Source organism: Diaporthe batatas, assembly GCF_019321695.1.
Source record: "Diaporthe batatas strain CRI 302-4 chromosome Unknown Contig00010, whole genome shotgun sequence".
NCBI lineage: Eukaryota > Fungi > Ascomycota > Sordariomycetes > Diaporthales > Diaporthaceae > Diaporthe > Diaporthe batatas.
Window position 1 is genome coordinate 364,593 of NW_025408557.1, and position 27,047 is coordinate 391,639.

The following is a 27,047-nucleotide window of genomic DNA, read 5'->3' on the forward strand; positions in this document are numbered from 1 at the left end:
CACCGATCAACGCTGTACTACCTCATGGTCAACGTTTGAGGAAATTGGCCGGAATTACTTGTTTTTCTTCTTTGATACAGTGCTCATTATGTATATGCCCGGAGAGCCTATCGCCATCATTGGCACGGGCTGCCGCTTTCCAGGCAATGCGAACAAGCCAGCTGCCCTCTGGGATATCTTGACGAACCCTCGCGATCTATCACAATCTCTTTCGAGCCGTTTCAATACGAGGGGTTGGCACCACGAGAATGGAAAATACCACGGGCACTGCAATGTCGACCGATCCTACCTTCTTTCAGGAGAGACTACCCATCGCAAATTCGACGCCCAGTTCTTCGGAATAAGTGCGGTAGAGGCCAATAGCTTAGACCCGCAGATGCGTTTACTGTTGGAGACTGTTTATGAAGCACTCGAGGCTGCCGGTATACCAGTGGAAAGTCTCCGAGGATCTGATACTGCGGTGTACTCAGGAGTAAGGCCGTTCCATTTCCAATTTGAACGTGCGATTTCTTTGCAAAGCATTTCCACGTCGCACTCAGGTCTCAACCATGCTTATACGACCAAGGGATTGAAACAAGCTGTCAAATTCCAGACAGGCAATAAATCACAGCGTAACCATGGCGTCTTACTGACGTGAGATCCAGATGATGACAAACAGTTATAAGACCTCCATGGAACGTGACCTGGACAACATCGGAACATATCATGTTAGTGGTACGAGTCGTGCAATGATGTCTAACAGAATATCATACTTCTTTGACTGGCACGGCCCTTCAATGTAAGCAAGACTCGGGGATTTCCCCACCATATATTCTCGCATCAAAATAACTTTGCGAACTGTGCTTGGGCTGAATTAGAGACCTCTAGGACCATTGATACCGCATGCAGCTCCAGCATGATCGCGGTCCACCAAGCCGTTCAGCAGTTGCGGACAGGCCAGTCACACGTTGCCATCGCTGCAGGCTCCAACCTTCTTCTTGACCCTTCTGACTATGTCTCCATGTCCAAACTCGAAATGCTGTCCTATGAGAGCCGTTCCCGTATGTGGGACAAGAGTGCAAATGGATACGCTAGGGGAGAGGGAGTCGCAGTGGTTGTCCTCAAAACTCTGAGTGCAGCTGAAGCAGATGGAGACAACATCGAGTGTGTCATTCGAGAGACCGCTACGAATCAAGATGGCAGAACATCAGGAATCACGATGTGAGTCTTCTAAAATATCCACTTGGAAAATCTCCGAAAGAGACTACCATTTTGGCTGACACCAGATAATGATAGGCCGAGCGCTGCAGCGCAAACAAAGCTCATACGAGACTGCTATGCACGTGCTGGATTAGACCCAGCCAATCCGGCTCACCGACCCCAATACTTTGAGGCCCATGGTAAGGTCCTATCTTTAGAAGGATTAATTGACAAATGGTATGGTTCTGATCTTGTGAAAAGGTACCGGAACGCCAGCAGGAGACCCGGTCGAGGCCGAGGCAATCAAGAATGCCTTCTTCCACGATGACGGTGTCGGAAGAGGGCTGTCAGGCCATCTCCTTGTCGGAAGTATCAAGACCATAATCGGGCACTCTGAGAGTGTTGCTGGTTTGGCGGGACTGATCAAGACCTCGTTAGCATTGCAAGAGTCGAGCATTCCGCCAAACTTGTTATTCAATGAAATCAACCCTAGGATCGCCCAGCACTGCAAGAATTTACGTGTTCCAATTTCTGTCACCCCATGGCCAGCTGTAGCAGATGGCTCACCACGTAGAGCTTGCGTGAACAGGTGAGTTTTGAAGGCACTCAACACCCATCAACGCTTTCTAACAATATGCTAGCTTCGGATTTGGGGGTAGTAATTCCTTCGCGATACTGGAAAGCTACAACAAGCCTAATCAGAGACAAAGAGCTGAGGTGCCTTGCCTTACACCGTTTGTCTTTTCGGCCGCTTCAGAGGAATCCCTGATGTCAAATCTGTCCGCACTTTCAAAGCACCTGCGGTCTGGCACCGAAAGCGTGAGTCTTCGAGACTTGTCATTGACGCTCCACACGCACAGGTCGAGGCTAGCCTTTGGAGTTTCATTCTTTGCAACAAGCGTCCAAGAACTTTGCGAGAAGCTCGATTCCAGAGTTGCTGCCAGCACCAATGAGCAACTAGTTGGCACACGAACCTTGACCCAGCTATCACGAGATCGACACCGCAAGCCCCGGGTTCTCGGTATTTTTACCGGGCAAGGAGCCCAGAGCTCACGCATGGGAGCTGCTCTCATCGAAAGGTCTGTAGCCTGTCGGCAGATTATCGACAAGTTGGAGACGCGCTTGGCTGAGCTCCCTAAAGCAGACCGCCCATCCTGGTCGCTGAAACAAGAGCTTCTCAGGGAAAACAATATTGATTTGGGCTCAGCAGCCTTATCTCAACCATTAAGCACAGCCTTGCAAATCCTACAAATCGACCTCCTAAAAGCGGCACGTGTTGATTTCTCCGCAGTTGTTGGTCACTCGTCCGGCGAAATCGCCGCCGCCTACGCTGCTGGCATGATATCTGCCGAAGACGCTATTTGCATTTCTTATTACCGAGGACTATTTGCTGAGTTTGCCACTGGGCGCTCAGGCGAGGGTGGAGCCATGCTCGCCGTGGGCACCTCTTTACTCGACGCACAGGAGCTATGCAACGACGACGACTTTCAAGACCGCGTAGTGGTAGCAGCTGTGAATTCTTCGAGCAGCATAACTCTGTCTGGAGACAAGGATGCTATCGAGGACATGAAGGTCATTCTAGAAGATGAAGGTAAATTTGTTCGGAGACTGAAGGTCGACAAGGCATACCACTCCCATCACATGTCTGCCTGCTCCGTCAAATACCTCACAGCTCTGGAGCAACTCAATGTCACTGTTTGCAAGCCTACAATTCCATGGTTCTCTAGCGTCAATGACGGAGCATCTATGGGTCAAGAAGATCTCACCCCTCTGAAAGTCAAGTACTGGAATGACAACATGGTACAACCAGTCGTATATATGCGGGCCATTGAGGCGGCGTGGGAATCTATGGGCCCATTCGACATGGCCATCGAACTAGGGCCTCATCCCGCCCTTCAGGCCCCATCTTTGCAAAACATCCAAGAACTTTCGGCTGGATCACAGGACTTCCCATATACAGGCATTCATACCAGAGGAAAAGATGCTGTCGAAAGCTTTGCCACAGCTCTTGGGCTGATTTGGACCCACCTGGGTACCGTGGATTTGGCAAGCTATGACAGGTTCTTAACAAATATTCCCAGCCACGAATTGACCACGGGACTTCCACCATATTGCTGGGACCACGATAAGGAATACTGGCACGAATCTAGGTACACGAGAGCAATTCGCACCAGATCTGAGCCATGGCACGAGCTTCTGGGCCACCTCACTCCCGATAGCACTGGTCAGGATATGCGATGGCGAAACATCCTGTGTCCTAATGAGTTACCGTGGTTGAAAGATCATGCGCTCCAGCAACAAGCGGTCTTCCCAGCCGCTGGATACGTTGTTGCTGCAGTCGAGGCCGCGGCAGAGATGGCTCGGGCGCGGGACCTGTCGGTATCCCTTGTTGAAGTCCTGGACCTTGATATTGGAAAGGCCATTGCCTTCGACTCGGATGAGTCGCGTTTCGAGACTATCAGCTCCCTAAGTGATATCCAACATCACGGTGATAGAGTCGAGGCAGTCTTCAACTTCAACGCTGCCTCTGCATTCCAGGAAAGTGCACTCACACTTCACGCCTGTGGGCGCGTACGAGTCGAAATTGGTCAAGGCAGCCTTGAAGTCCTCCCCAAGAGAAGCCAAACTGAGCCTAATCTGTCGAGGGTTGACTCGGAAGAGTTCTACGCCTCGCTTCTGAGACTTGATTACCAGTACAACGGTTCTTTCCGTGCACTCCACGGTCTTCAGAGGAGGCTAGGGTGTGCGACCGGATATATCACCAAAGAGCCGTCACGCCTACTTATCGATCCTGCCATGCTCGACGCAGCCTTTCAATCACTTCTTTTGGCCCACTCCGCCCCAAACAGCGGTGGGATCTGGGCTCTACATGTTCCCAGGTCAGTTCGGGCCATCCGCATCAATCCACTTCTCTGCACCGCAGCCCATGGGGACAGCAGTCCAGCCGCGTTTGATTGTGTCCAGCCAGAGGGCATGTCCTCACTGGAGGGTGATATTGATGTTTTTTCCACTTCGAGTGGCGTCGACCACGCCATGATCCAAATAGAGCGTCTCAAATGCGTCCCGTTCGCTCGGCCAACTGCACAGGACGACAAAGCGATGTTCACAACCACGCTATGGGATGTGGCACTGCCGGATGCAGTGAAGGTGGCATACGACGGAGAGCCCTCGTCACAGCAGGTTGAGCTTGCTCGTCTCCTAGAACGTATGGCTGTGTTTTACTTGAGAAAGCTGGACTGTGGGGTTCCTCAGAGCCATGACGCCAGGAAGACAGGGCCCTACGTATACTACTTCAAATTCGCATCCGAAGTACTGTCACTTGCAACCCGGGGAAAGCTACCGCTGTGGTCTTCGGAATGGACCGGAGATTCGTGGGATGATTTTAATGCAGCTTACCAGCCGCATTTGAATGTGCCGGATGTCAAGCTGCTGAAAGCTATTGGAGACAACATTATTGAAATAGCGACAGGGAAGATACAGGCAATCGAGGTGGGCATGCAAGACTCCATGCTGACCAAGATTTACGAATCTGGTCTTGGCTTCAAAGAGCACACAAGATACCTGGCTCGCATTGTCAAGCAGATTGTCCACCGTTATCCCCACATGAACATCCTTGAGGTAGGAGCAGGGACTGGTGGCGCGACAAAGGAAATTATTCGTGAGGCTGGGCCAAAGTTTGCCTCATATACATACACCGATATCTCCTCTGGCTTCTTCGAGGTCGCGCAGCAGATATTTACACCTCATCTTCCTAAGATGAAATTTCAGGTGTTGGACATCAGCAGAGACATCAGACAGCAGGGCACGTCTGAGCACTCTTACGACCTCATAATTGCTTCTGCGGTCCTCCACGCAAGTAAGGACTTTCCACATCCCTTGGAGTGAGTACACGAAAACTAACGCCGCGGCAGCCCCAACACTCCGTGATACTCTAGAAAACGTGCGACAGCTTCTCAGGCCCGGGGGCTACCTTGTTGTTGCTGAGCTTCACACAGATCACCTTGCGAGAATAGGTGCTATTTTCGGTGCCTTACCTGGCTGGTGGCTAGGTGTAAATGAGGGTCGCACGAGCTCCCCATGCATCAGCATACAGGAGTGGGATCATCTTCTACGCACTACCGGATTTTCAGGTTGTGACACGGTCACCCCGGTCCGCAATGGTTGCGTGATGCCCTTGAGTGTTTTCGTGTCACAAGCTGTCGACCCTCGAGTGGACTTCATACGTCGGCCTCTCTCTTCTAGTTTGCCGCTCTTCACGGATACAACCACGTCGGCTAGGCAAGAGCTCGTCCTCCTCGGCGGATGCAGTCCACAGACATCGAGACTGATACCTCAGCTCATGACCCTCCTCAGTCCTCCATGGAGGGGCAAGGCAATTGTCGTCCACTCAATTCATGACATCCAATCCGTGTCTATTACCTCTTGTACAACTGTCCTGAGTCTTCTGGACTTAGACGAGCCTGTCCTTGCAAATCCGAGCAAGAGTACTTGGGAAGCCCTAAAATGGCTGCTGCAGGAAGCTGATACGATTCTATGGGCGTCAACCGGTCGTCGAGCCCAAAAGCCTCACGCGAATATGATGGTCGGTCTGCTTCGAGCTGCAAGGCTTGAGCACCCTGGTCTCGCTGTTCAGTGCTTTGACAGCGAGTCCGAGCATGGTGTTGCAGCGGAAGAGCTTGCCGAGGCCCTTCTTCGTCTGAAGGCCACTATAGGCTGGCAGCGCCAAGGGCAGTCTGACAGTCTTCTTGCGAGCATCGAGCCCGAAATTGTTCGCGGCCAGGACGGGACTACAATTATCCCGCGCGTGGTAGAGAGCTCAAATATGAACGACAGGTACAACTCATCCCGTCGCCAGATACTCTCCGATGCGCGCGGCATTGCATCCACTGGCAACCTGGAAATAGTTGGATCACATTTACAACATACGCTAGACCCAGCTGGCGATGGCAGGTCGACTGTGCATGTCACTCACTCACTGAAGACCATTGTCCGAGTCTCTGCATCCAGCTACGCAAAGTTGATCCTGGGGCTGGATTCTGAAACCGATGCACAGGTTGTGGCTCTTGCGGGTCAAGAGAGTCTGAAAGTTGTGCCATACACACAGGTCGCCTTGCCGCAGCGGCTCCAAAGTGGACAGGAATCTGCATTTTTGGCTCTGCTTGCGCACCACATGGTTGCAGATATGTTCCTTGCAGGTCTGGCTCCGGGCTCAATAGCAATAGTCCATGACTCTGGCATGGAATTTGCTACCGTTGTAACGCAGAAGTCGAAAGAACGTGGCTTAAAGATCGTGTTCACCACTACATCTACTTCCGAGACAGTCAGTCCCGGCTGGATTGCGATCCATCCCAAAGCACCGGATCGCACACTACGTCGCCTCCTGCCCACAAACGTTACAGCACTGTTGGATTTCAACGGAGCTGTTGAGATGGGAGAATTCGGGTGCCGTCTTCGAACGCAACTGCCCAGAAACTGTCGCTATGACACAATTGACTCGTACATGTTCCAGGACGGAGCCTGGAAGCCGCAACATACGCTGGAGTCCGATGCCCATGCTCGCTTGAGCGACTGTGTCGCCCGCGCTCTGGCAAGGTCGCCAGTTCTCAAACTCTTAGATTCTACATCAGACATATCTGGCCCGCATCAGGGAAGTCAGATCGCAGATCAAGTCGTCGATTGGATCCAACTCATCTCCAACACCCCTATCAGGGCATGTCCTGCTGAATCGCAGATGCGATTCTCTGACCGCAAGACATACTGGTTGGCCGGGCTGAGCGGAGGGCTAGGCCTACTGCTTTGTGAGTGGATGGTTCGTCATGGAGCGAAATACGTCGTCATCTCCAGTCGGGCACCTCGCGTGGAGCAGGCCTGGTTGGAGAGAATGCATGCTGCCGGGGCAGAGGTCAAGATTCACCCCTGGTTCGTTACAATGCTTGTCAAAATCCAATTCACTCTCTGTTCGCTCAAACTAATGGTTTAATATAGTGATATGACCAAGAAAGCAGAAGTGGAAAGCGTCTACTACAAGATAAGGACATCGCTTCCGATCATTGCTGGTGTCTGCCAGGGTGCGAGTAAGTTTATTCTAGTTTCAATTTCATTGATAAGGCAAGACAGCTTACACCAATTCCTCAAAGTGGTACTCGAAGACACGGCGATCCGCAATATGTCCCTGGAAGCTTTGCTCAAAGTCACGAGGCCCAAGGTTGAGGGCAGCATGCTTCTGGATGAAATTTTCCAGCCTCCGACTCCAGAGCTGGAATTTTTTGTCTTCTTTTCATCAGTGGGCTCGATATCAGGGCGACCCGGCCAGTCGAACTACGCAGCAGCCAATCTATTCATGACTGCAGTGGCTGAGCGGCGGAAACGACGTGGCCAAGCTGCTTCGGTTATGCACATTGGGCCCATATTTGGTGTGGGCTACATGAATCAACAAGGCTTGGATGCGGATTGGAATGCATCTAGGAACTTGAAGTCTATGTTTCCTATTTCCGAGCGCGACTTTCTCGAACACTTCGCCGAAGCCGTTATCTCAGGGCGCTCAGGCTCAAAGTCAGGCAGTCTGGAGACGATCAGTGGACTGGCGAAGCTTGAGCCGACGCAGGATATCGACCCCTTGTTGAGCCACTATACCAAGGACCAGCTCGCCGTCTCTATTGATTCGTCGTCGAAAGATAAATCAAAGGTGCCGCTCAAGACACAACTTGCCAACGCACAAGGTCATGCCCAAGTAATGCGTATCATCGGCGACGCATTCCTTCAGAAGCTGAGCGTCCTATTCCAGACGGAGCTTTCGAAGCTCGAGAAAGCTGACGCGAAGACTTTGCGCCTGGATGAAATGGGTATCGACTCACTTCTGGCTGTGGAGATCCGCGGCTGGTTCGTCCAGGCACTTCAAGTAAATATACCAGTGCTCAAGATTCTCAGCGGGGCTTCAGTGGCAGACCTGATTGATTTGGCTGTTGAGACTATTCCTCAGGAACTTGTCCCCAATCTCAATCACGTTGAGTCAGACAATGCCAGTACTTCGGAGCCGACCCAACAACAGACACGAACTGGATCAGACCCGCCATCGCAAGAGCCGTCCGACCTGACCGCTACCAATTCTCAACGTAGGCTTCTGGTTCAGGCTGACCCAGTCTTGGCTACAGAATCGCACGAAACTTTGGGGACAGACTTGCCAAAAGCTAATTCCTCCAGTATAGAGTCGTATCCAAATACACCGCGTCGGGGTCATCAAGCGGAGGGAATGGCCACCATGGACAGTTCTGGTTCTCTGTCTTCCTCAGATGGTGACAGTCTAGACTTTGTGTCTCTTCTCAGTGCATCCAGCACAAGCCCTCCGCGGAATGGTGGACATACTCAAAGCTCTTCCTGGCCTGCCACACCACAACTTCCGTTGAGTGAGAAGGATGGAAGTTCTGTTTCAAATTTCCAGCCAGAGGACGAGAAAGCCCTGGCGTTATCATTCAGTCAGAGTCTGTTCTGGTTCTCTTCCGAATTCTCCAAGGACCCAAGAAATCTCAACTTGACCGCAACCTTTCGCCTAACCGGGGACCTCAACCTCGACCGCTTAGAAACAGCTGTACTTGCTTTGGGACAGCAACATGAATCCCTGAGGACCCGTTTCGTCATGAAGGACGGGCGGCCTGTACAAAGTATCATGAGGACGCCTGCACTGCGTCTTGAGCGCTGGCCAGTTTCATCCTTGGAAGTCCTTGAAGCCTACGCCAACGAAGTTCACAGTCACGTGTATGATCTTGAGCATGGTCGTACAGTTCGTCTTGCACTGGCATCCCTGTCTTCAACACAGCACTTTTTCATAATTGGAGTGCATCATTTGGCCATGGACGGCCAATCATTCTTCCCCTTAATGAAGGACCTTCTGATACACTATACGAATGATTCTTACGGGCCACTTTTCACAAACCAATACGCAGATTTCAGCCAGTCACAGCACGAGGATCTTGCTTCCGGTCGATTTGAAGAGGACCTTGCTTTCTGGAAGGCCGAGCTCGGAAGTATGCCGCCTGCCCTCCCGCTTCTTCGGACGTCAACTTTAACATCACGCCCACAACTTCAGGAATATGGCAACAGGCACATCAGTCGGAGGCTTGAGACGCAAACAACAGCAATGATCCGGAACCTTTGCCGCCGATTCAGGGTTACTCCCTTTCATTTCTACCTTGCCGTATTCAGGGTACTTCTGTTCAGGTACACCGGTTCCAAACACTTTTCTGTAGGCGTCGGAGATGCCAACAGAACGGAGGAAAGTCTCATGGGCAGTATTGGAGACTTCCTCAACATGCTGCCGCTGGTTTTCAAAACGAATGGCTCTCTTGGCTTCGAGGATGTGCTGCAGGAAACTCGGACCAAGACGCATGAAGCCCTCGCACATTCACGGCTCCCGTTCCAAGTCCTTCTGAATGAGTATGTGCCCTTGTCTGGGATAACTACGCTATCAGCATTCTTCTTTCAACCCTAAGATCCCCAAAAATAGCCTTTTTAGATTGATGAGAGGCCGCGGCTGACATACTCAACTTCATTTAGGCTTGGTGTCGAGCGATCCTCCTCCACCACACCCATATTTCAGGCCTTCATCGACTACCGCCTCGCTCCTGGGGAAAGTATGACTTGGGGGAACTGTCTTCTCGAGCTCATGTCCTTCAAACTATCCAAGATGGCGTATGACGTTGCTGTGGATATTGTTGACAACGCCAACGGGGACTGCAGCCTTACTTTTGTTTTCCGCGACGACTTGTACAGCCAGGCAGACGCGGAGAAATTTGCGAACAGCTATTTGTCCCTCGCGAAAGATCTCGCCGGCCAACCAAATACCATGGTTGGCAGTGCCAAAGTATTCGATGACATCGAAATCAAGGAGGCTTTGGGCCTTGGCAGAGGCAAGACTTTCTTTTTCCTAAGCTTCCTGAAGTCGAGCAACTCGCTCACGATGGTCCAAGTCGAGCCAAGCTAACGCATTTGTGACCCTGATTAGGTGCAATTTATCAATCTCGTCGATGGGGAAATACTGCCATCCATCAAGTGGACGACGTTGCCAAGGGATGTCCGGAGAAGATTGCCATAATTACCGGCGATGGCCGCAAAGTTACCTATGGTGAAATGCAACACGGGGCTGAGGCAATAGCGAGCAAGCTACAAGCGGCAGGAATCACGACTGCTTCCAGAGTCGCAGTGCTTCAGGAGCCCACACCCGAATGGATATTTTCCATCCTCGCCGTCATGAGGATCGGCGCTGTATACCTTCCCCTTGATGTTGGCACGACCTGGGGACGTTTAGCAGCCATGGTGAGGGACTGCCAGCCTGAGGCGGTCCTAGTAGACGAGCATACCAAGGACAACGTACATAGGCTGGAGTGTCCCCATATCCAAGCGCTAGACGTGTCTACGATGAAGTCCTGCTCGGAGCCGTTGACCTCTTCGGTCTCCGCCACGGCGGACGCTATATCGACAATTCTCTACACCAGCGGCTCGTCGGGGACTCCAAAGGGGATCTTGCTCACCCACAAGGGCATCAGATCGTGGCTTGAGCCCTGCAAGATGCTGTACGGCCTGCGGCCGAGTGGGGAGGTGGTCCTCCAACAGAGCTCGCAGGGTTTCGACATGTCTCTGATGCAAATTTTCACGGCGTTGTGTTTCGGTGGCAGCCTGTGTATACTACCGCGGAGGTTCCGAGGCGACGCCCGCGCAATTTCGGAGATGATAACTCGCTACAGCGTCACGCACACGTACGGCACGCCATCTGAGTACCTTAGCTGGCTCAGGTATGGAGATTCAGGGGCCCTCAGGGCATCGTCCTGGAAGACGGCGCTGGTTGGGGGAGAACGGCTTACACACCCGGTGGTCAAGGCGTTTGCTACACTAGGGAAGCATGATCTCCGATTTCACCACATGTATGGCACGACCGAGTCTACATTCTGCGCGGCCGTAACTGAGTTGGATTATGCCACTGAGGCCCCCAGCAACAGCACCTCAGACGGCGCTCAGCCAAGCTACCCAGCCGGTGCTGCGCTTCCAAACTACAACATCTATATCCTGGATGAGCAAAGACAGCCCGTACCTGTTGGCCTGCAAGGAGAAGTATACATCGGAGGAGCCGGGGTTTCTCTCGGATACCTGAACAACGCTGGGTTGACAGCGGAGACATTCGTGCCGGACCCTTTCGCGAGTCCGGATGACCTCGCTCGAGGATGGACCGTGATGCAAAGAACCGGCGATCTGGGCCGGTGGTCACAGACAGAGCCTGGCAGCCTGCTCATAGAGGGCCGGATCTCGGATGACACCATGGTCAAGCTGCGGGGACTGCGCGTAGACCTCCAGGAGGTCGAGCACGCCATTGTTCGCGCTGGCGGAGGCGTGTTGAGCGAGGCCGTGGTCTCGGTGCGCCGGGACTCGCTCGAGTCACCCGAGTTCTTGATCGCTCACGTCGTCTTCGAGAAAACCTCGGTCCAGGCCTCGGGGTCCCACGACGACTTTTCACGGAAACTTCGTTCCCAGCTCGATCTCCCGCTCTACATGCGGCCTGCCTTCATAGTTCCCCTAGAGAAACTCCCCACAATGGCCTCTGGGAAGCTTGACCGCAAGGCTGTCAGTTTGTTGTCACTTCCGGGGCGCGAAACGGTGGCAAAGGACATCGTGTGGACGACCACTGAGGAAAGACTCAAGACCGTTTGGGAAGAACTTCTTTCCCATGAGCTGGTGACCACACTGAACATCACCCCAGACACTGATTTCTTCCACATCGGCGGCAGTTCGTTGTTACTTCTCGAGCTACGCGACAAGATCAAAAGTGAGTTTGGAGTCGACCTTACATTGCTGAATCTCTTCGAGTCTAGTCTGTTGTCAAGCATGGCGCAACGTATTCGGGGCGAATGCGACACGCAACAGGCCATTGACTGGGATGAGGAGACCAAGCTGCGACCTTGCATGAAAGACGTGGATTCCGGGATGCTTCAACACGTCACTGAATCCGCTTCAAAGGTGGTCGTCCTCACTGGAGGATCAGGCTATCTCGGCAAGGCTTTGATCGATGCCATGATCCGAGATCCAACGGTGAAGGAGATCCATTGCCTCGGAGTGAGAAAAGCCGCCACTCGGACAGATCTACGGGGCATGGACAAAGTCACGCTATACGAAGGAGATTTGAATCAGCCTCTCATTGGGCTGTCGAGGTCTGTCATCGAGCGTCTCTTCAGCCGTGCCCATCTCATCATTCACAACGGCTCCGACATCTCGTACATGAAGACATATCACTCGATACGGCAGTCGAACTTCCTGACCACCAAGGACCTTATTGAGTGGAGCATGCCGAGGATGATCCCGTTCCATTACGTCTCCAGTGCCGGAATTGGGAATTTCTCACCCGGGGTGCCACTCACGGAGACCTCCATGGCGTCCGTGAAGCCACCCACAGATGGCTCCATGGGCTACACTGCCTGTAAGTGGGCGAGCGAGGTCTTTCTCGAGAAGCTTGTCAAGGTGAACCCCCACTGGCCCATCTGTGTGCACCGACCCACGCTCATCAGCCGCGACGACATCCCCCAGCTTGACGGAATGCACAACATCCTGTGGTACGCCAGGGAGCTCGGGGCCATTCCCAAGTCGGAAGGCCTGGCCCGCGGCGTGGTGAACGTAGTCGGGCTGGACACTGTAGTCGCAGGTGTTTTGGATTGTGCACTACGGGGCCACGCCGACAGCCAGCCTGGCCGTGTACATTTTGCCAACCACGCGGGCCCGCTCGACCTGCCGCTGGGTGACACGCGCAGATGGGCCCTGGAGCGGACGGCTGACGGCTATGTCGATTTCTCGGGTACGACACTGGAAGAGATCCCGCTGCACGAATGGGTTCGCAAGGCTAGCGAGCTAGGCATGCACCCGATCATGAGCGAGTTGCTTTCCACTTTCGGCCGTGACGGAGAAGTCGAGTTCCCCACGATCGGGAGGAAGTCAGGTAGCCTGACTCACGCACTTGATTCCGACGGTCCGGACAGGGTGGCTGAAGTGGTGTGCGAGCGTTGACCTAGTACAGGATTGAGTACTTCTGGTACTGTGATAACGGTGCAGCAGTTGGCTGTAAGCGAAATGGAAGGATTTCCACACAGCGTGGGCGGTGCAGGGCACCGGACAAGCGAGCGATGTAATGTTGTGAAAGGGTTGCTTGAGGGGTGGCGCTCCTATTGCCACCTACAATGGTGGGGTGGGGAGTATTCAGCCTATTTTTTATCGTCGTCAATAATTGGTCTCACTACAACCACCAGATCCGTTTTGAGTCTGCGGCTCCGTGGCTAGGCCCCTGCGCGGAACGATAACGAACAACCTTGGAATGCAGCCCGACGACGCGGAAGTGGGGAAATCTCACCAGTGGATAATCCTCTGCGGCACAGCGGCCTTAGGGCTGACACAGTACAGGTCCTGAGCAGGGCTTGAACATGCTTTTCCGGCGACCGGGTCAATAATCAGAATTGGATCCAGCTGAAAGCTTTCTACGGGGCGATGCATTCCCTTAGCAACTGCTTGCAACCTGCGAGGTGGACCCGCAGGGCCTTGATGCCTCCTTTCCCGTCTGCGTGCCCCTCTTGACATTCCTTCCTCAGGATCAAGGACGTGAGATCTAAGAAATCCGTGGCGCTAAGCAGGCCCTGCTGTTCTCTGCGACGTCTGCTTATCCGAAGCTCCTTGGGCAGGCCCAGCAGCGCATCCAGCCTTTCAAACAGGCTCGTCACAGTCTCTAAGAGGATAAGGATTTGCAAATTTCCAGAGTCGGAAGCTTGCTTTGGTATTAGTATGTGACTCCATAGCCGGGGCTCCGGTGGACTTACGCATGTAAAAGTTACTGTTGATGCTGAACCTCAGGAGCGGACGCAGGTGCGGGTGCTCACTCTCGGAAAGCTCTTTGAGGTGGTTGTGCAGATGGGCGAAAACGACCGAGTGGAGCTTCAGCAAGCGCATATAGATCGCAAGGATGAGGAGCAAGGACGACATATCGAGCTTCTCATGCGCTGGTGGAATGGTGATGGGCGACGGCGACTGTTCGGCCGACAGGCTTGTGTCTGCTGGCGAGCCCAGCACACTATCATGGTCGCAGATACTTATGCTGGAGGCATTGCTCGGTCGCTTGTTATGGACTATTTGTGTTGACGTGTCCGCTGCTGACCCTCCCACAGGTGGCATATGGGTCTCAGCCAGCAGCTTGAGTATAGCTGCGAATTCCGTCGTCCTGTTGAGAATCTGTTCCATGGTCGATGGGTGGAAGGTGTCCGTGCTGCTCTCAAAAATCGCCCCCATCGTCAGCCCCGGGCAATCCTTCGTGACGTGGGAAAGGGTCGCCATGAGCTCATGGTGAAGTTGCGAGAGCTTCCGCGGAGGCGTGTCGTCCGCCGGCCTCCCATTTCTGTGTTCTGTCGCACTCCCAGGCCTGGTATGTGCAAGATCAGAGCCGTCGATTTCGCCAATGCCCCAGGGCAGCTGGGTGTTCTGGGCTTGCAATGAGGGTGAGGCTGCAGAGTCGGCCGTAGATGGCGAGGCGCCTGTTGGGAAAAAATGGTCCGAGAAATCCACAAAGTCGTGGTTGATGCTTCCAAGGGCTCCTCCATCCAGGCTTGCTCCCAGATCAGGCCCGTAGAGGACATCTAGCGGATGGGATGGATGCGCGTTCGCGTTGCAGTTACGGTCTGTTGCCAAGTTGTTGGCAGCACCCGTAGGGTTGTGTGCCGCATATTCATCCCGCAGCTGCTCGTCCAGGGTTCCGTTCGACTCACTTGGCGTTGTAGCCGAGGAGGCTTGAGGAGATCGCTTCTCGGCATGGCGTCTTTGACGTTTCCTTGGTTGACCACGCTGATCAGGCGAATCAGCAATGAGGCCAACTTGGTCGACTGTGCTGGCGGCCGGAGGTTGCCAGCTGCGTAGCCTGAAGATTGGGCTTGTAAAGCACGGGGAGTCGGTTCGGGAGCAACGATCACACCGTGATTGATCTGGCTGCTGTGCACGTAGACATCTTGCCTTAGCAAAACGGCACTTGTCGCAAGCAGTCCGCCGGGATGAAATGCCTGCAACGGCTGCGCTCTGTTGTTCAGGTACCATCTATGGGGCTAGGTCCGCGATGTTTGGCCAGGAGATCCCTTGGCAGATCTTCTACTTCGCAGAAAAAAACCGGGGTGACTTGCCAAGATATGGTCTCTACCTGCTGGCGGGCTCAGGGCCTCTAGGTCGCGGCCCAGGGCTGTCACCCAATCGCTTAATGACCTCGGTGTTGGTTCAATAGTCTACCAACATTGGACGTACTCCCAATCCTTCGGGGCGACCCAGGCGGCCCAGGCCTCTGCATCTCGGTAGCCTTGGAAGGTGCGTTGAAGCTTGGTTCCACGTTGTTGGCTACGATACATGGGAAATTCCGAACAGTATCGGGCCTTTGGATTTAGTACTCCCCTTGAGACTCGCTACAGGGGTTAGTTACTAGGTATATTCAAATTAGCACCAAATCGGCCTTTTAAGTTAGAAGACAACACTCCACAGAGCGGGCAAGCCCCGAAGCACAGCAAAGGGCAGGGAGTAGGGTCAATAGGCACGACCTGAGTTCCCAGGCAGCACAGCACATACTATTTTGGTTCCTTAAAAATCAATGAGATGTTGATCCAAGATGTTGATGGTAAACGTAGGGCGACCTTTCCTCTTTGGGCGTAGCGAGTCCCAAATTCAAAGGCCTGATGGATTATGGTTGTCGCAATTCCTCGTAATTTGCGCGTCAAGTTTGGTGCCATTTCACTCTCGCCCATGGAAACCCGCCAGCTGGCACTTTTGGGCAACTACCCGGGCCACGTGGCCCCGGAATGCCAGTCTCATTGATATTTCCTGTCGGAGAAAGTCTACTCTGAGTATCAGTTGACGGAGGATCTGGTGCGACATCAATAGCATTGCATTGGCAATAGGCTCTACTTACCTACAGGCCTAGTTTGGTCTCAGACCAACAACTTACCTAGGTCGGTTGCGCACAAAGACCAATAGCAGTAATAAGATAGTACAGCTCAAGTTGAGAACGACAAAACCGCTCAATACCGATGCAGGATAGAGGCATAGACCCCCTCAGGGTATTCATTCCCCATGGGGCGGATAAGGCAGGGTGGGACTCACCGGTGCCGAGCCGGCAGTTTGGCCCGGGGCCTCGGAGACTCTCAAAAATCGCATTAATCAGCGCCGGTGATCGCCCCTTCAAGACCCCACCATCCCGAGATCCCGTCCATGACGATGGGCTCGACAGCGGTGTGCAACTTCACCTGGCACTTCTCCTCTGGCAACGGTGATCGCTGCGGCTCATAGGATAGGAATTCGAAGCCCCATCTTACCCTTCCCACGAGCAAACCAACGAGCGGTCCACGACAAACCCCCCCCCTCCCCTCCACCCCCAAGCAAACAGACCGAGAATCATGGGAGCGGCCATCCCCGACCTTCCGATACTGGAAGACGACGACTCGATGCTGTCCAGGAAGTTTGGGCGCGAGGTGTCAAACTACTTCGCCGGCAGCCCGCTCAACCGCGTGGGCTTCCTGCGGGGCGACCATGGCTTCCTCCGCTCGGCCTTCTCGCACCCGTCGGCGCGCTTCCTCCTCCTGAACAACCTCGCACCCCTCGTCGACGACACCGAGAAACGGCTCGCCTATGTGGGATACTCAGACGTTACCCCATTCACGGGTCCGGACCCGTTCGAGAAGAGCGAGGAGCAGATGATCAAGGATTTCAACTCGGACGAGTTCAAGCCGCTCATCCTGCTGCTCGGGCTGGACGAGGCGAACAAGGTCCCGGCGCCGGCGGGAGACCCGGAGTTCAAGTACAAGGAGTACAAGGGCAGGCCGTACTTTGCGGTCGACGTCACGCCCAACGGTGCTGGGGCTGAGGGGGCCAACAAGGTCGTCGACGCTGTCCAGGCGAAGGGATACAAGTTCTACCAGAACCAGAGGCATCTGGGGCTGGCAGCCAGCGAAGGTAAGGGGCACCACCACCTTGCACGGCCCACAAAACTCGAGACATGGAATGCTTGCTTGCTGACACTTGGCTCGTTCTACCCCCCTCACAGCGGCCATCTACGCCAACGCGCGATCGCTCCTCGACTGGAACGGGCGGATCCCCTTCTGCGCACAGTGCGGGCACAAGACGCTCTCGATAAACGCAGGCACGAAGCGGTCCTGCCCGCCGACGGACCTGGCGGGCGGCAAGCTGACGGAGCGGCCGGACTGCGCGTCGCGGCACGGGGTGTCCAACATCTGCTTCCCGCGGACGGACCCGACGATCATCGTGGCGGTGGTGAGCGCGGACGGGCAGCGGCTGCTGCTGGGGCGCAACAAGCGGTTCCCGCCGCACTGGTTCAGCACGCTGGCCGGGTTCCTGGAGCCGGGCGAGTCGATCGAGGAGGCGGTGCGGCGCGAGGTGTGGGAGGAGAGCGGCGTGCGGCTCAGCCGGGTCGTCATCCACAGCTCGCAGCCGTGGCCCTTCCCCGCGTCGCTCATGATCGGCGCCATCGCGCAGGCGGCGCCCGGCGACGGCGAGAAGATCGACCTGGGCCACGACCCGGAGCTCGTCGATGCGCGGTGGTTCTCGACCGAGGAGGTCAAGGAGGCGCTGCAGGTTGGCGTCTCTGGTATTGGGGAGCCGGCGCCTGCTGGTTACAAGGAGGGCGGCCTGCGGTTGCCGCCCCACACGGCCATTGCGAACCGTCTGATCACGGCTGTGATAGATGGGTTTGTCGGCGGTGGTTCCAAGATCTGAGAGGCTGGGATATAGATGGGCTCAAGAAATAGACAAGACGCTTGAAGCAAGGAGTTGTTGGAGTGGCACGGCCTCCTGCTGTGCGATGGTGGGCGTTGCGTCGCATCGTGGCGTGCTCTCGACCTGATGCAAGATGCCGTATTTTTCATCAACCTTGGAACCTCGGTAGTGGCTCCCCCATGCGTTCTGATCTCAATTCTGAATTGACGGGAGATTAAATCATCGTCGAGAAATGTCGAAGGGGAATCATGGTGCATCAGCCCATCAGCCAGCCAATGGCCCATGTTGAGTCTCCTAACCCTACAAGCCAGGCGCTGAGCCGCTCCAAGCAGCTGGGCAGGCGGCAAGGTGGGTACCTCCGATAAGCCGATAACAGAACCGCCCTAACCCAACCCGGCATGGACCCACATTATTTCTCAAGCATAAAACTTCAATCCAGCGGCGCGTCGCTTTTTTGCAACTTTTCTCTCTTCTCTCTATCAGTAGAGGAATCCCTGGTACACCGTCAAGTGAACCAGGGAATCTTTAACCACTGGAGGCTCCGCTACGGCGGCTTGCTGAGGGTCTTCCCATATTCTCTATGGATTTTCTTCCGTTCCCGGCCTCCTTGAGCAACGTTTTTGACCACCTTCTCCCTTCTTTTATCGCGCTGGACTTCGTTTCTAGGTCCAGTGCGGTGGGGTGGTCGCGACATTCCAACAGAAACATACATAGGATTTTGTAGTCATGATTTTCGCCCGAGGGTCAGCAGTTAGCAGCAGTCCTAGAACTCGAGGGGCTTGCTCTCAACGTGTGCAAATTTGTTTGCAGATTTTGCCCAGCAGACGCGCCTTGCGCTTGCTTGCCAGCAGCTGTGCGGGCGAGCCTAGAGCTCCCCTGCCGCGAATGTGACAGGCACGTCTGCATGAATGCATGCTGCTGTGGTGACCTCGTCAGATAATCTGTTGAGACAGCTTCTCAGTTACTTCCAGAGGGACAGTCTACGATGAGTAGACTCCATTGGACAGTCTCCCATAGGATAGCCTCTCATGGGTTAACCTCTCACGGGACAGCCTGTAAGGCCCTCATGTCGCGCACTGGAGAGATGCATGTGCAGGCTGCCTCACATGGCATAGCCCTTTGGTGAAATAACCTCATAGGAAAGCATCCCTTTGGAAACGTTTTCTGCCTCGTAGTGTCGGTACTGGTTTGGCTAACTCGCTACAAAAAATTACAAACTACGGGCGACCACATCGTGAACCCAGTTGCGGGGGCAATCTGGACTACCGTGCCGTACGGCAACCGTTCTCATCAGCATGTAGCTCCAACAATTTCGATGGCATCAGAGGTCAAGAGACTGTACTTTCTCTATCAAGCAAAGAATTCAATTACATTTGAACTGCTGGCATATCGCTTCACTGCCCGATGTCTTCCTGGGTTTGCAGCCTCTCGAGCGCTTTGCCGCCGCGCCGGATCACGTGACAAAGCCCACTTATCCTGACCAACCAGCGCTGTCCCCACCGCCCGGTCGAAAAGTCCCTACCGCTCCAAAAATCTCGACTGCCTCGCCCGCTCCACCCAGTCAACCTCATCTACAAACTTCGTCAACGCCAAGGCGCAACAATCCTCACCATTAGAACCACCAGATTTCTATTGGAAGACCGTCAAAATGTCGAAGATCACGGTCGCCGGAGTGCGCCAGAACGTGGCTGAGCTGCTCGACTACTCGGAGAACACGAAGAAGAGGTTCGTGACAAGGCTTCTCTTGCGACGATTCAGCGAGCTGACCATCCCAGGAACTTCCTCGAGACCGTCGAGCTCCAGATCGGCCTCAAGAACTATGACCCCCAGCGTGACAAGCGTTTCTCCGGCACCATCAAGCTGCCCTCGGTGCCCCGCCCCAACATGAGCATCTGCATCTTGGGTGACCAGCACGATATCGACCGTGCGAAGCACGGTGGTGTCGACGCCATGTCCGCCGACGACCTGAAGAAGCTGAACAAGAACAAGAAGCTCATCAAGAAGCTCGCCCGCAAGTACGATGCCTTCATCGCTTCCGACACCTTGATCAAGCAGATTCCTCGTCTCCTGGGTCCTGGTCTGTCCAAGGGTACGTAAAACCCCACCGCCGACTCTCCTGGCGGGAAGGAGAAATGAAGAAGAAAAAAAGGAAAGACATGAATACTGACAGAACGTGCAGCCGGCAAGTTCCCCACCCCCGTCTCCCACGCCGACAACCTCACCGACAAGATCACCGAGGTCAAGTCCACCATCAAGTTCCAGCTGAAGAAGGTTCTCTGCATGGGTGTCGCCGTCGGCAACGTCGGCATGGAGCAGGAGGAGCTGATCGGCAACATCATGCTTGCCATCAACTACCTCGTCTCCCTGCTGAAGAAGGGCTGGCAGAACGTTGGAAGCCTGACCATCAAGGCTTCCATGTCTCCCCCCAAGCGTCTCTACTAAGCTGGCGTCGCATCTGTGATTGTGACGGAGATCTTCGCAACATTCGGAAGATCGGTATTCGTTTCGGTGCTACACATCAGTTAGACAATCACTATGAATGAGACACGACTTGGACTCTCTGAGGCCGATCAAATGTTGCACCTGTCCCAAAAACTTGGTCGCCCGTGAAAAACGTTGCGTGACGATGTTCAATCACACCAGGAAACTCGCGATTGGTGCGAACAGTTGCATCGAATCCTACTACCCCACTGATGTGATTCCCTCTCAACCTCTGTCCCTCTCTTCCCAGACATGTGGATTCTCCAATTCACAGACTACGTTGCACTGCACGACAAATCTTCTAACAACCTCCCCACCCTGTCACACGTCCTGACTAACATTACTCCATTGACCAAGCCTCCACGAGTCACCGGTTTCATGGCGACTGTCGCGGGAAAGAACCCGCATTTGCAACTTCACGATCGTGTCTGCCCGACGTTAGGCCTCGCACACCCATGAAGCGGAGGGTGCCGTTCTTGCCGGGCCGTGATGCCGTGCCTCGCTCGGGCATCAGAACCATCTGTGGAAGTCCAGAGTCACATGCACCTCTGCCCACGCAATCTGAGGATCACCCTAGCGAATCTGGGTTCATGATGATCGGGCAACACCCATGGCGAAATCATTGATGCCGTGTCTGGAGGAGCAGCTCCCACCACAGTTCTCCCAATGAATAGTTGATGAACATATAGCACAAGACGTCAGTCCGAGCAAGATAGCCCCCCTGTGCCGATGCTATTCGCAGAGGGACAAATCATCTCCCGGTGGCGATCTACTTTCTCGTGCCGAACATCCAGCTCATCTCAAGTCGGTGGCAGTTGAGAACTGACGTCTATGATCGTGAGGCCCTGCCCGCCAACTCGCCAACTCGCCCACTGTAGCTCGGCGCGTCTCAAGAGATGCGTCTCAGCATCGGGGTCACGTCACAACCCCACGAACTGGTGGAACGTCAGCCGGATGGTGTACACACCCCCAGATGGATGCCACGCTCCATGTTTATTACTGCTCAATTTTTTACCACCATCACGAGCCAGAATGACAGACGTCAGGGCCGCCGGCGGCGCCGCGGGCGGGACCAATGAGTCCCCCCACCGTTGCATCGCGTGCACCTCGGGCCCCTTGGGTCGGGTCTTTTCACCACGCGGCAGAGTCGCCTCGCCAACACTGCCGTGCGAGCTTGGTTGGCTAGGTGTGGTCTGGCCCGCCCGCAGATCTTAGATCACATATTAGCATGAACCAAATGGATGCTGGCGGGAGTTTCCCCAAGTCCGAGGGAGCGACACAGAGGCCGTAGGCCACCAGCGCAAAAGGCAGCTGGTTACAGTTCGCAGATCACTGGCATCTGTCATCATGCAGTCCCGCAAACGGTTCACCACACCACTGGCAAGGCCGTCGGGCGGGCTGGCTGGCTGGGCAGACTGGCAGAGCAGGCAAGGGCAGGCCAGCACACAATAAGCTCTGGATCTAGCTCTTGATCTGCTCGGGAACCAAGGGGCTGTCGAGGGAACCCCCGGATTGTCAAACTCGATGCCTGGAAAGCGATTGGCTCTTCACGTGGGATCCCTCGCAGCGGGCGGTGGCAGCTCCAGAGGAAGGCCTGCCCGGTCTGAAACGGCTGCTGGGGGAGGGCGGCGGGCCACTCACCGATACGCGTTTCCTGTGTGTGGGTGGGCGAGGTTATCGAGGATCTTCACAGGGGTCCTCCACTTCCGAAACCCGGGCGCCCACGTCAGGGTTGCATCTCCATACCAGAGTGCAAGTCTCTCCCCCAAGGGCCCTCACTGAGCAGAGACTCGTCTTCTGTGGACAGTGGCTCACTCGAGTCGCCTTGTCCGGTCAAAATCCTGGCACCCGGTCACTGCGGGGAGCCCGTCTTGGTGAGCCGCAGGTGGAGCTGGGCAGGGCATCGCTCAAATAAATGTATTCCGATTGGCCTTGCAACTCGATCTGTTCCCGCCCGGCTTCGGGCCAGCCATAGGGCCGGACTTCCAGCACCAGATCTGGCAACCAGAGCCGCCTGACGTGCTGCAGGGACATCGGAAGCCGTTATCTGACAGTGGGGGTGGGATGGCACCTGAGGGATGGATACGATGCGATGCGAGACAGTCGTATAAAATCTCCGGTGTCCTTCGGCCAGCCGTCATGCGGGAATGTCCCGGACAATAGGATGGCGGGCCCCAGGGCTCGCGGGATGCGGGTTCCACTGCCTCGTCGGGAAGTTCGCGGACAGGTCTCGAGTGTCGGGTCTCGCTTGCCTCGCCAGCTGTGCCGCTCGTCCTGCGCTTGCGGGTTAGCAGCGAGCGTCTGAGTCCTGTTCCGGAAAGTCGGAGCGGAAACTTGGGGATGAGTTATAACAAACTTCTCGCATGGCGGAGTCTGAAAAGAGAGGCCGCGGAGGTTGGAGCGCTCCCCATGCGTCACCGATCGATAGGCTGTCGAGGGCGTTCGTGTTCCTTTCCCGCGCGCGCAGTGGCTCGCCGCCGAAAGTCAAGAAGGCTAGCCTGAATCCAATTATGGTTCCCACCACTACGGCCAGTTCGCCGCATTCTTTTTTGTGTTGTGATATAGATATTTGCCTATATTGAAACGCCACGACCGGCGAGGCTTCTGAGATCCGGTATCAAGACACAGCCAGCACAGCACAAACTGCCTCGATCCCAAGATAGCTGCTAAGCATCGGTCGGCAGGGGAGTGAGCATGCAGCCCAGTCCCGACAAGCCCTTCGCTCGCCCGGGTAGGGCAAGGAAGAGTGGGGAGCAAAGATCGCGACTGGATGGATCTTGTCTGTATTCCCACACATTTTCAAGGTAACATTGGCGTCCAAGCGTGTGCTACGTCGATCAGTGCACAGTTGCTCGCGGATATGACTTGCAAGAGTAATTACTAGTCCACTGGGACCACCACTCAACACCGCACCAGAGCCTCAGAGCCTCAGAGCCTCAGGGCCTGAGCCAGACACAGGTGGGGCGAGGCTGCGTGCCACAGCACGCGATTAGCTGAGTGCCACACTCTTGGGGCGTTTCGCCATGTTTGTCTGGGTCGCAACCATCGTTTCCCAAGATTTCAATTACGCTCCTAGCAGTGTGACAGATCCACACTAAAATCAAGCCAGGCGAGTTTGACGACCACGAACACTGCCCGTGCGCTCCTTGAAACACCGAGGAGCTGCCAACTACCGGAGGCTAATATGCATCCAGCTCCCCCTGCTCCCTAGCCACAAAACCCCAGGTATTCTCGACCGCACTCCTGGTGCTGGTCTTCTCATAGCATTGCCATTAATGCACAAACAGAAAACATCCAATCCCAAGGGCTGCCAAATTTGGTACACCGCGAGGCATCTCAAGTGTCCTGCTGCTGGCTGTGGGGGCGTGATCTCGCGCCGCCCGGCTCAGACCGAGAGAGGTTATGGACACACACACACCCCTGGAGGTCGGAGTCAGCCTGCCCGGCGGCCCAAAATGATAGCTCACCCACAGGAGGGTGCGAGACAAGATATGGCTTACCTTACCTGGAACAATGCCACCCCCATCGTGCAAAAAGAAAACTAACTGGTGTGTCGGAAAACTAAGAACCGAACGCACAAGGTGGATTGGCCAAGGGTCGAAGATTGTGTGGCTGACACTTCTACCGTGCGTCACTCTCGATCCCCATACCGAGGACTACACTGACCAGTCCGCAGCTGCCCACTCCCAGGGGGGGAGGGGGGCCACATCTGTGCCTCATGACACCCATTGTAGCATTCCTCTCTTACGCACAGGCATCCGTGCTCGTCGTCAGGGATGTGGCACCACAAAGTAGCTGCCAGGCATGCCTGGGCCTGGCTCTTTCTTCCCGTTGACGCCGGCTGTCGCCGCCGGGTTGTTTGAACTCCCATCAGCAGTTGTCTGCTGGTGTCAACTGAACAACTGCTGGTCTCATGGACAATAGCACTCATGCTATTTCGTCCGGAGCCGAAGCGACATAGATAGGGTCCTTGGCCTGGACAGGGACTACGTCCGAATGATGATTTTCCCGGCGCCCACATGGGGTCAAGGGCCCTTGGTGTCAAACGCAACACCACCGCCTTCCGCCCCCTTCCTTTTTCTGTCTGAAGTACTACGCAAGCCACTAGACGACCGGATGAGAGCACTTCCTTTCTCTTGCGAAACCCTCTCTCGGTCCCCAAAGGTCAAGACTGACTCGGTGGTACAAACGTTGGCGGCCCACCGTGAACATGTTCGTCTTGATGTTTGCTTGAAAGAGGCCGGTCCATCCCACCACTCCACTCCTCCGCCGGCCGTTTTCTTTCCTCTAGAAGAACTCGCCACTTTTCTTCCCTTCTTCTCGAAAACCTTCCCAGCTGCCCGCACCGAGTCCTTTCCCCGCTCGGCGAAGGTAGCTGGCCGGTCCATCATCAACCCAAAACGACAATGTTCTTCCCTCTGTCCACCCTGCAGAACTGGCCCACGCCCAACTATGTCAACCCCGAGAGGAGAGGACCGGCGGCCACCATCATCCTCTCCGTGCTGCTTGGGCTCGTCACGCTCATCCTCATCATCCGCATATACACCCGCGTGCGGATATCTCGGGGCTTTGGGCTGGATGACGTGCTTATAATGTTCGCCTATGTAAGGCCTTCTCACCTGTGGTCGCCTTTATTCACCAGGCCAAAGCTGACAGAAAAGCAGATACCAACGGCGGCGTTTGCTGTGCTCTCATTCTTCGCCATGACGAAATTCGGCTGGGGTACTCACATATGGGATATCCCCCCAGAGTCGACCAAGCAGAGCTTGCAGTTCAGGTAGGAGCTTCGGTGGCAGACCGTCGTTGCCAACTCATCGCTGACAATCGTACTCTTTTAGCCTGGCAAACCAGCTATTGTTTGACGTCTCAACATCATTGACTAAGCTGTCAATGCTGTCCCTCATTTACCGAGTGGTAGCCGTGGAGAAGAGCCGCTACAGATACGTTGTACTAGCGCTGGCAGCCATTGTCTTCTCAGACAGCCTGATTTTCTTCTTCATCACCACCTTTCAATGCCGGTACATAACTCCTTGACCTCTTCAAAGTAGATAATTCCCACTAACCAAGCGAATAGGCCAGTCTCAGACTACTGGACGCTTTCATTCGCCCCCCAGAACTGCATCAACGAAGAACGACACCTGCTGGCTGCTGGATGTATCAACACCGTCACTGACTTCCTCATCGTCATACTCCCAATGCCATATGTAGCCCGGCTCAAGCTGCCAAGGAAGCAACAAATTATTATTGTCAGCCTCTTTACGGGTGGTCTTTTTGTCACAGCAGCAGGCGCCGTGAGGACCTACATATTTCACATCACGCTCACGGATCCCGCTCGGGACTTGACATGGAATTCATACGTTATCATTCTTGTCAGCGCACTTGAGCTATACATTGGCATTGTAAGTCAACTTTTAGGCGCACTCACACCAGGCAAGTCCAAGAAACTCATCGTAACCTTCACAGATCTGCGCCTCCATACCCGCCATCAAACCCTTCGTCGCCCGCTACCTCCCAATCATGCTCGAGAACCCGAGGTACTGGCTGTCCAAGCCGGCCGAGAGCCGCAGGGACCCCTTCGACAGGCCGTCAGCAACAGGCAAGGGCCTCGAGCCCGACTTCTGGCTCGTGACCGCGAGGGACTCGAAAGCGACCTTCAACGACGTCGAGTCGGCCTCGGGCCTGGTCATGCAGATGCAGCCCCGGCCGCCCATGCCGGGCATGCCCACGCCGACCCGGCCGCCGCGCACAGTCTCGACCCTGAAGGCGGGCAAGGCCCTGTCCGCCATCACCACCGCCACCACCGCCACCACATCTACCGCCGTCGACGACGATCACCTCTCGGTGGCCTCGGCCGCGTCCGCGGTCCCGCCCCCACTCAACGTCGTCAAGAGCCCGCGCCACAGCACGGCCAGCTCGAGGCCCCTGGACCTCAACAAGCCGCTGCCCCGGATCGGCACGGCCGTGCTGGACGCGAGCTTCGCGAGCGAGGCGCAGAAGCACATGAGCAGCATTTATCAGTTTATCCCGCACGAGGACGGGCACATCAGCGTACACAAGGCGCGCAAGAGCGCATTCGGTAATGGGTGAAAAAAGTAAAAGAGCAAGAGCGCAAGATACCCGTTTATTTAATTCATATGGGCGATCAAAATTCGCAAAAAGGAGGTATTACACTCTAAATGCGATGTCCCGTCATTCTTGAGAAGCCCTTGTCCTGGATCAGGACAAGGCAGGACAGACAACTTCCCTCCGTCCCTTGGACCCCCCTAGCCGGACAGGACCGGCGGAGGCAACAAAAGGGGGCGGGGCGGATGGGAGAGACTGCGGCCGTACAGCAGATGCTGCGCCGCGTTTCGCGCGGACTCGATCCGCCAGTGATGTTCTCTATGAGTTTCAATCACTCAGAGAGCCGCCGAGGCTCGGAGAACGAGCGGAGTGCTCTCAGGTCACTGCTGCTGCTTCACAGGCAGTCAGTCGCTACTTGGTGCTCGCGCACCCATGGATAGCCAGTCAAGGTTTTAACGGCCTATTTTCTTCTTCTTGGGTTCAGATACCTAGATAGCTTTCAACATAATAATTCAAACGGAAAATCTTCATCTACAAACTTGTCAGAA

General features: G+C 55.0%; 5 protein-coding genes across 5 annotated transcripts; 4 read left to right on the forward strand and 1 right to left on the reverse strand.

Annotated features, from left to right (window-relative positions):
* Positions 1-88: 88 nt before the first annotated feature.
* On the forward strand, positions 89-13,218 carry KVR01_008390 (uncharacterized protein; the record flags this gene model as incomplete). Its single annotated transcript, XM_044787520.1, has 13 exons — positions 89-472; positions 645-714; positions 858-1,200; positions 1,276-1,379; positions 1,441-1,768; positions 2,040-5,035; positions 5,091-7,102; positions 7,178-7,253; positions 7,371-9,231; positions 9,343-9,609; positions 9,730-10,135; positions 10,243-12,252; positions 12,352-13,218. 13 exons carry the CDS (start codon positions 89-91, stop codon positions 13,216-13,218), a joined length of 11,724 nt encoding a protein of 3,907 aa, XP_044642157.1.
* Positions 11,290-18,227, reverse strand: KVR01_008602 (uncharacterized protein). Its single transcript, XM_044782741.1, has 5 exons — positions 16,136-18,227; positions 15,796-16,061; positions 14,019-15,651; positions 13,559-13,966; positions 11,290-13,412 (listed from the first exon to the last, which is right to left on the reverse strand). Exons 3-4 carry the CDS (start codon positions 15,277-15,279, stop codon positions 13,683-13,685), a joined length of 1,545 nt encoding a protein of 514 aa, XP_044642369.1. The 5' UTR covers positions 15,280-15,651; positions 15,796-16,061; positions 16,136-18,227; the 3' UTR covers positions 11,290-13,412; positions 13,559-13,682.
* KVR01_008788 (NAD(+) diphosphatase) lies at positions 16,620-17,955 on the forward strand (the record flags this gene model as incomplete). The annotated part of the gene is made up of 2 exons (XM_044784986.1): positions 16,620-17,175; positions 17,267-17,955. 2 exons carry the CDS (start codon positions 16,620-16,622, stop codon positions 17,953-17,955), a joined length of 1,245 nt encoding a protein of 414 aa, XP_044642555.1.
* A 1,171-nt stretch (positions 18,228-19,398) lies between the features above and the next one.
* On the forward strand, positions 19,399-22,669 carry KVR01_008461 (uncharacterized protein). Its single transcript, XM_044785444.1, has 3 exons — positions 19,399-19,680; positions 19,731-20,044; positions 20,135-22,669. The coding sequence occupies exons 1-3, from the start codon at positions 19,604-19,606 to the stop codon at positions 20,395-20,397; spliced, it is 654 nt and encodes a 217-aa protein (XP_044642228.1). The 5' UTR covers positions 19,399-19,603; the 3' UTR covers positions 20,398-22,669.
* Positions 22,670-23,464: 795 nt separating this feature from the next.
* Positions 23,465-27,003, forward strand: KVR01_008862 (uncharacterized protein). The gene is made up of 7 exons (XM_044784121.1): positions 23,465-23,545; positions 23,631-24,062; positions 24,113-25,040; positions 25,101-25,213; positions 25,275-25,454; positions 25,511-25,835; positions 25,900-27,003. Exons 3-7 carry the CDS (start codon positions 24,843-24,845, stop codon positions 26,521-26,523), a joined length of 1,440 nt encoding a protein of 479 aa, XP_044642629.1. The 5' UTR covers positions 23,465-23,545; positions 23,631-24,062; positions 24,113-24,842; the 3' UTR covers positions 26,524-27,003.
* The last annotated feature ends 44 nt before the right edge of the window (positions 27,004-27,047 follow it).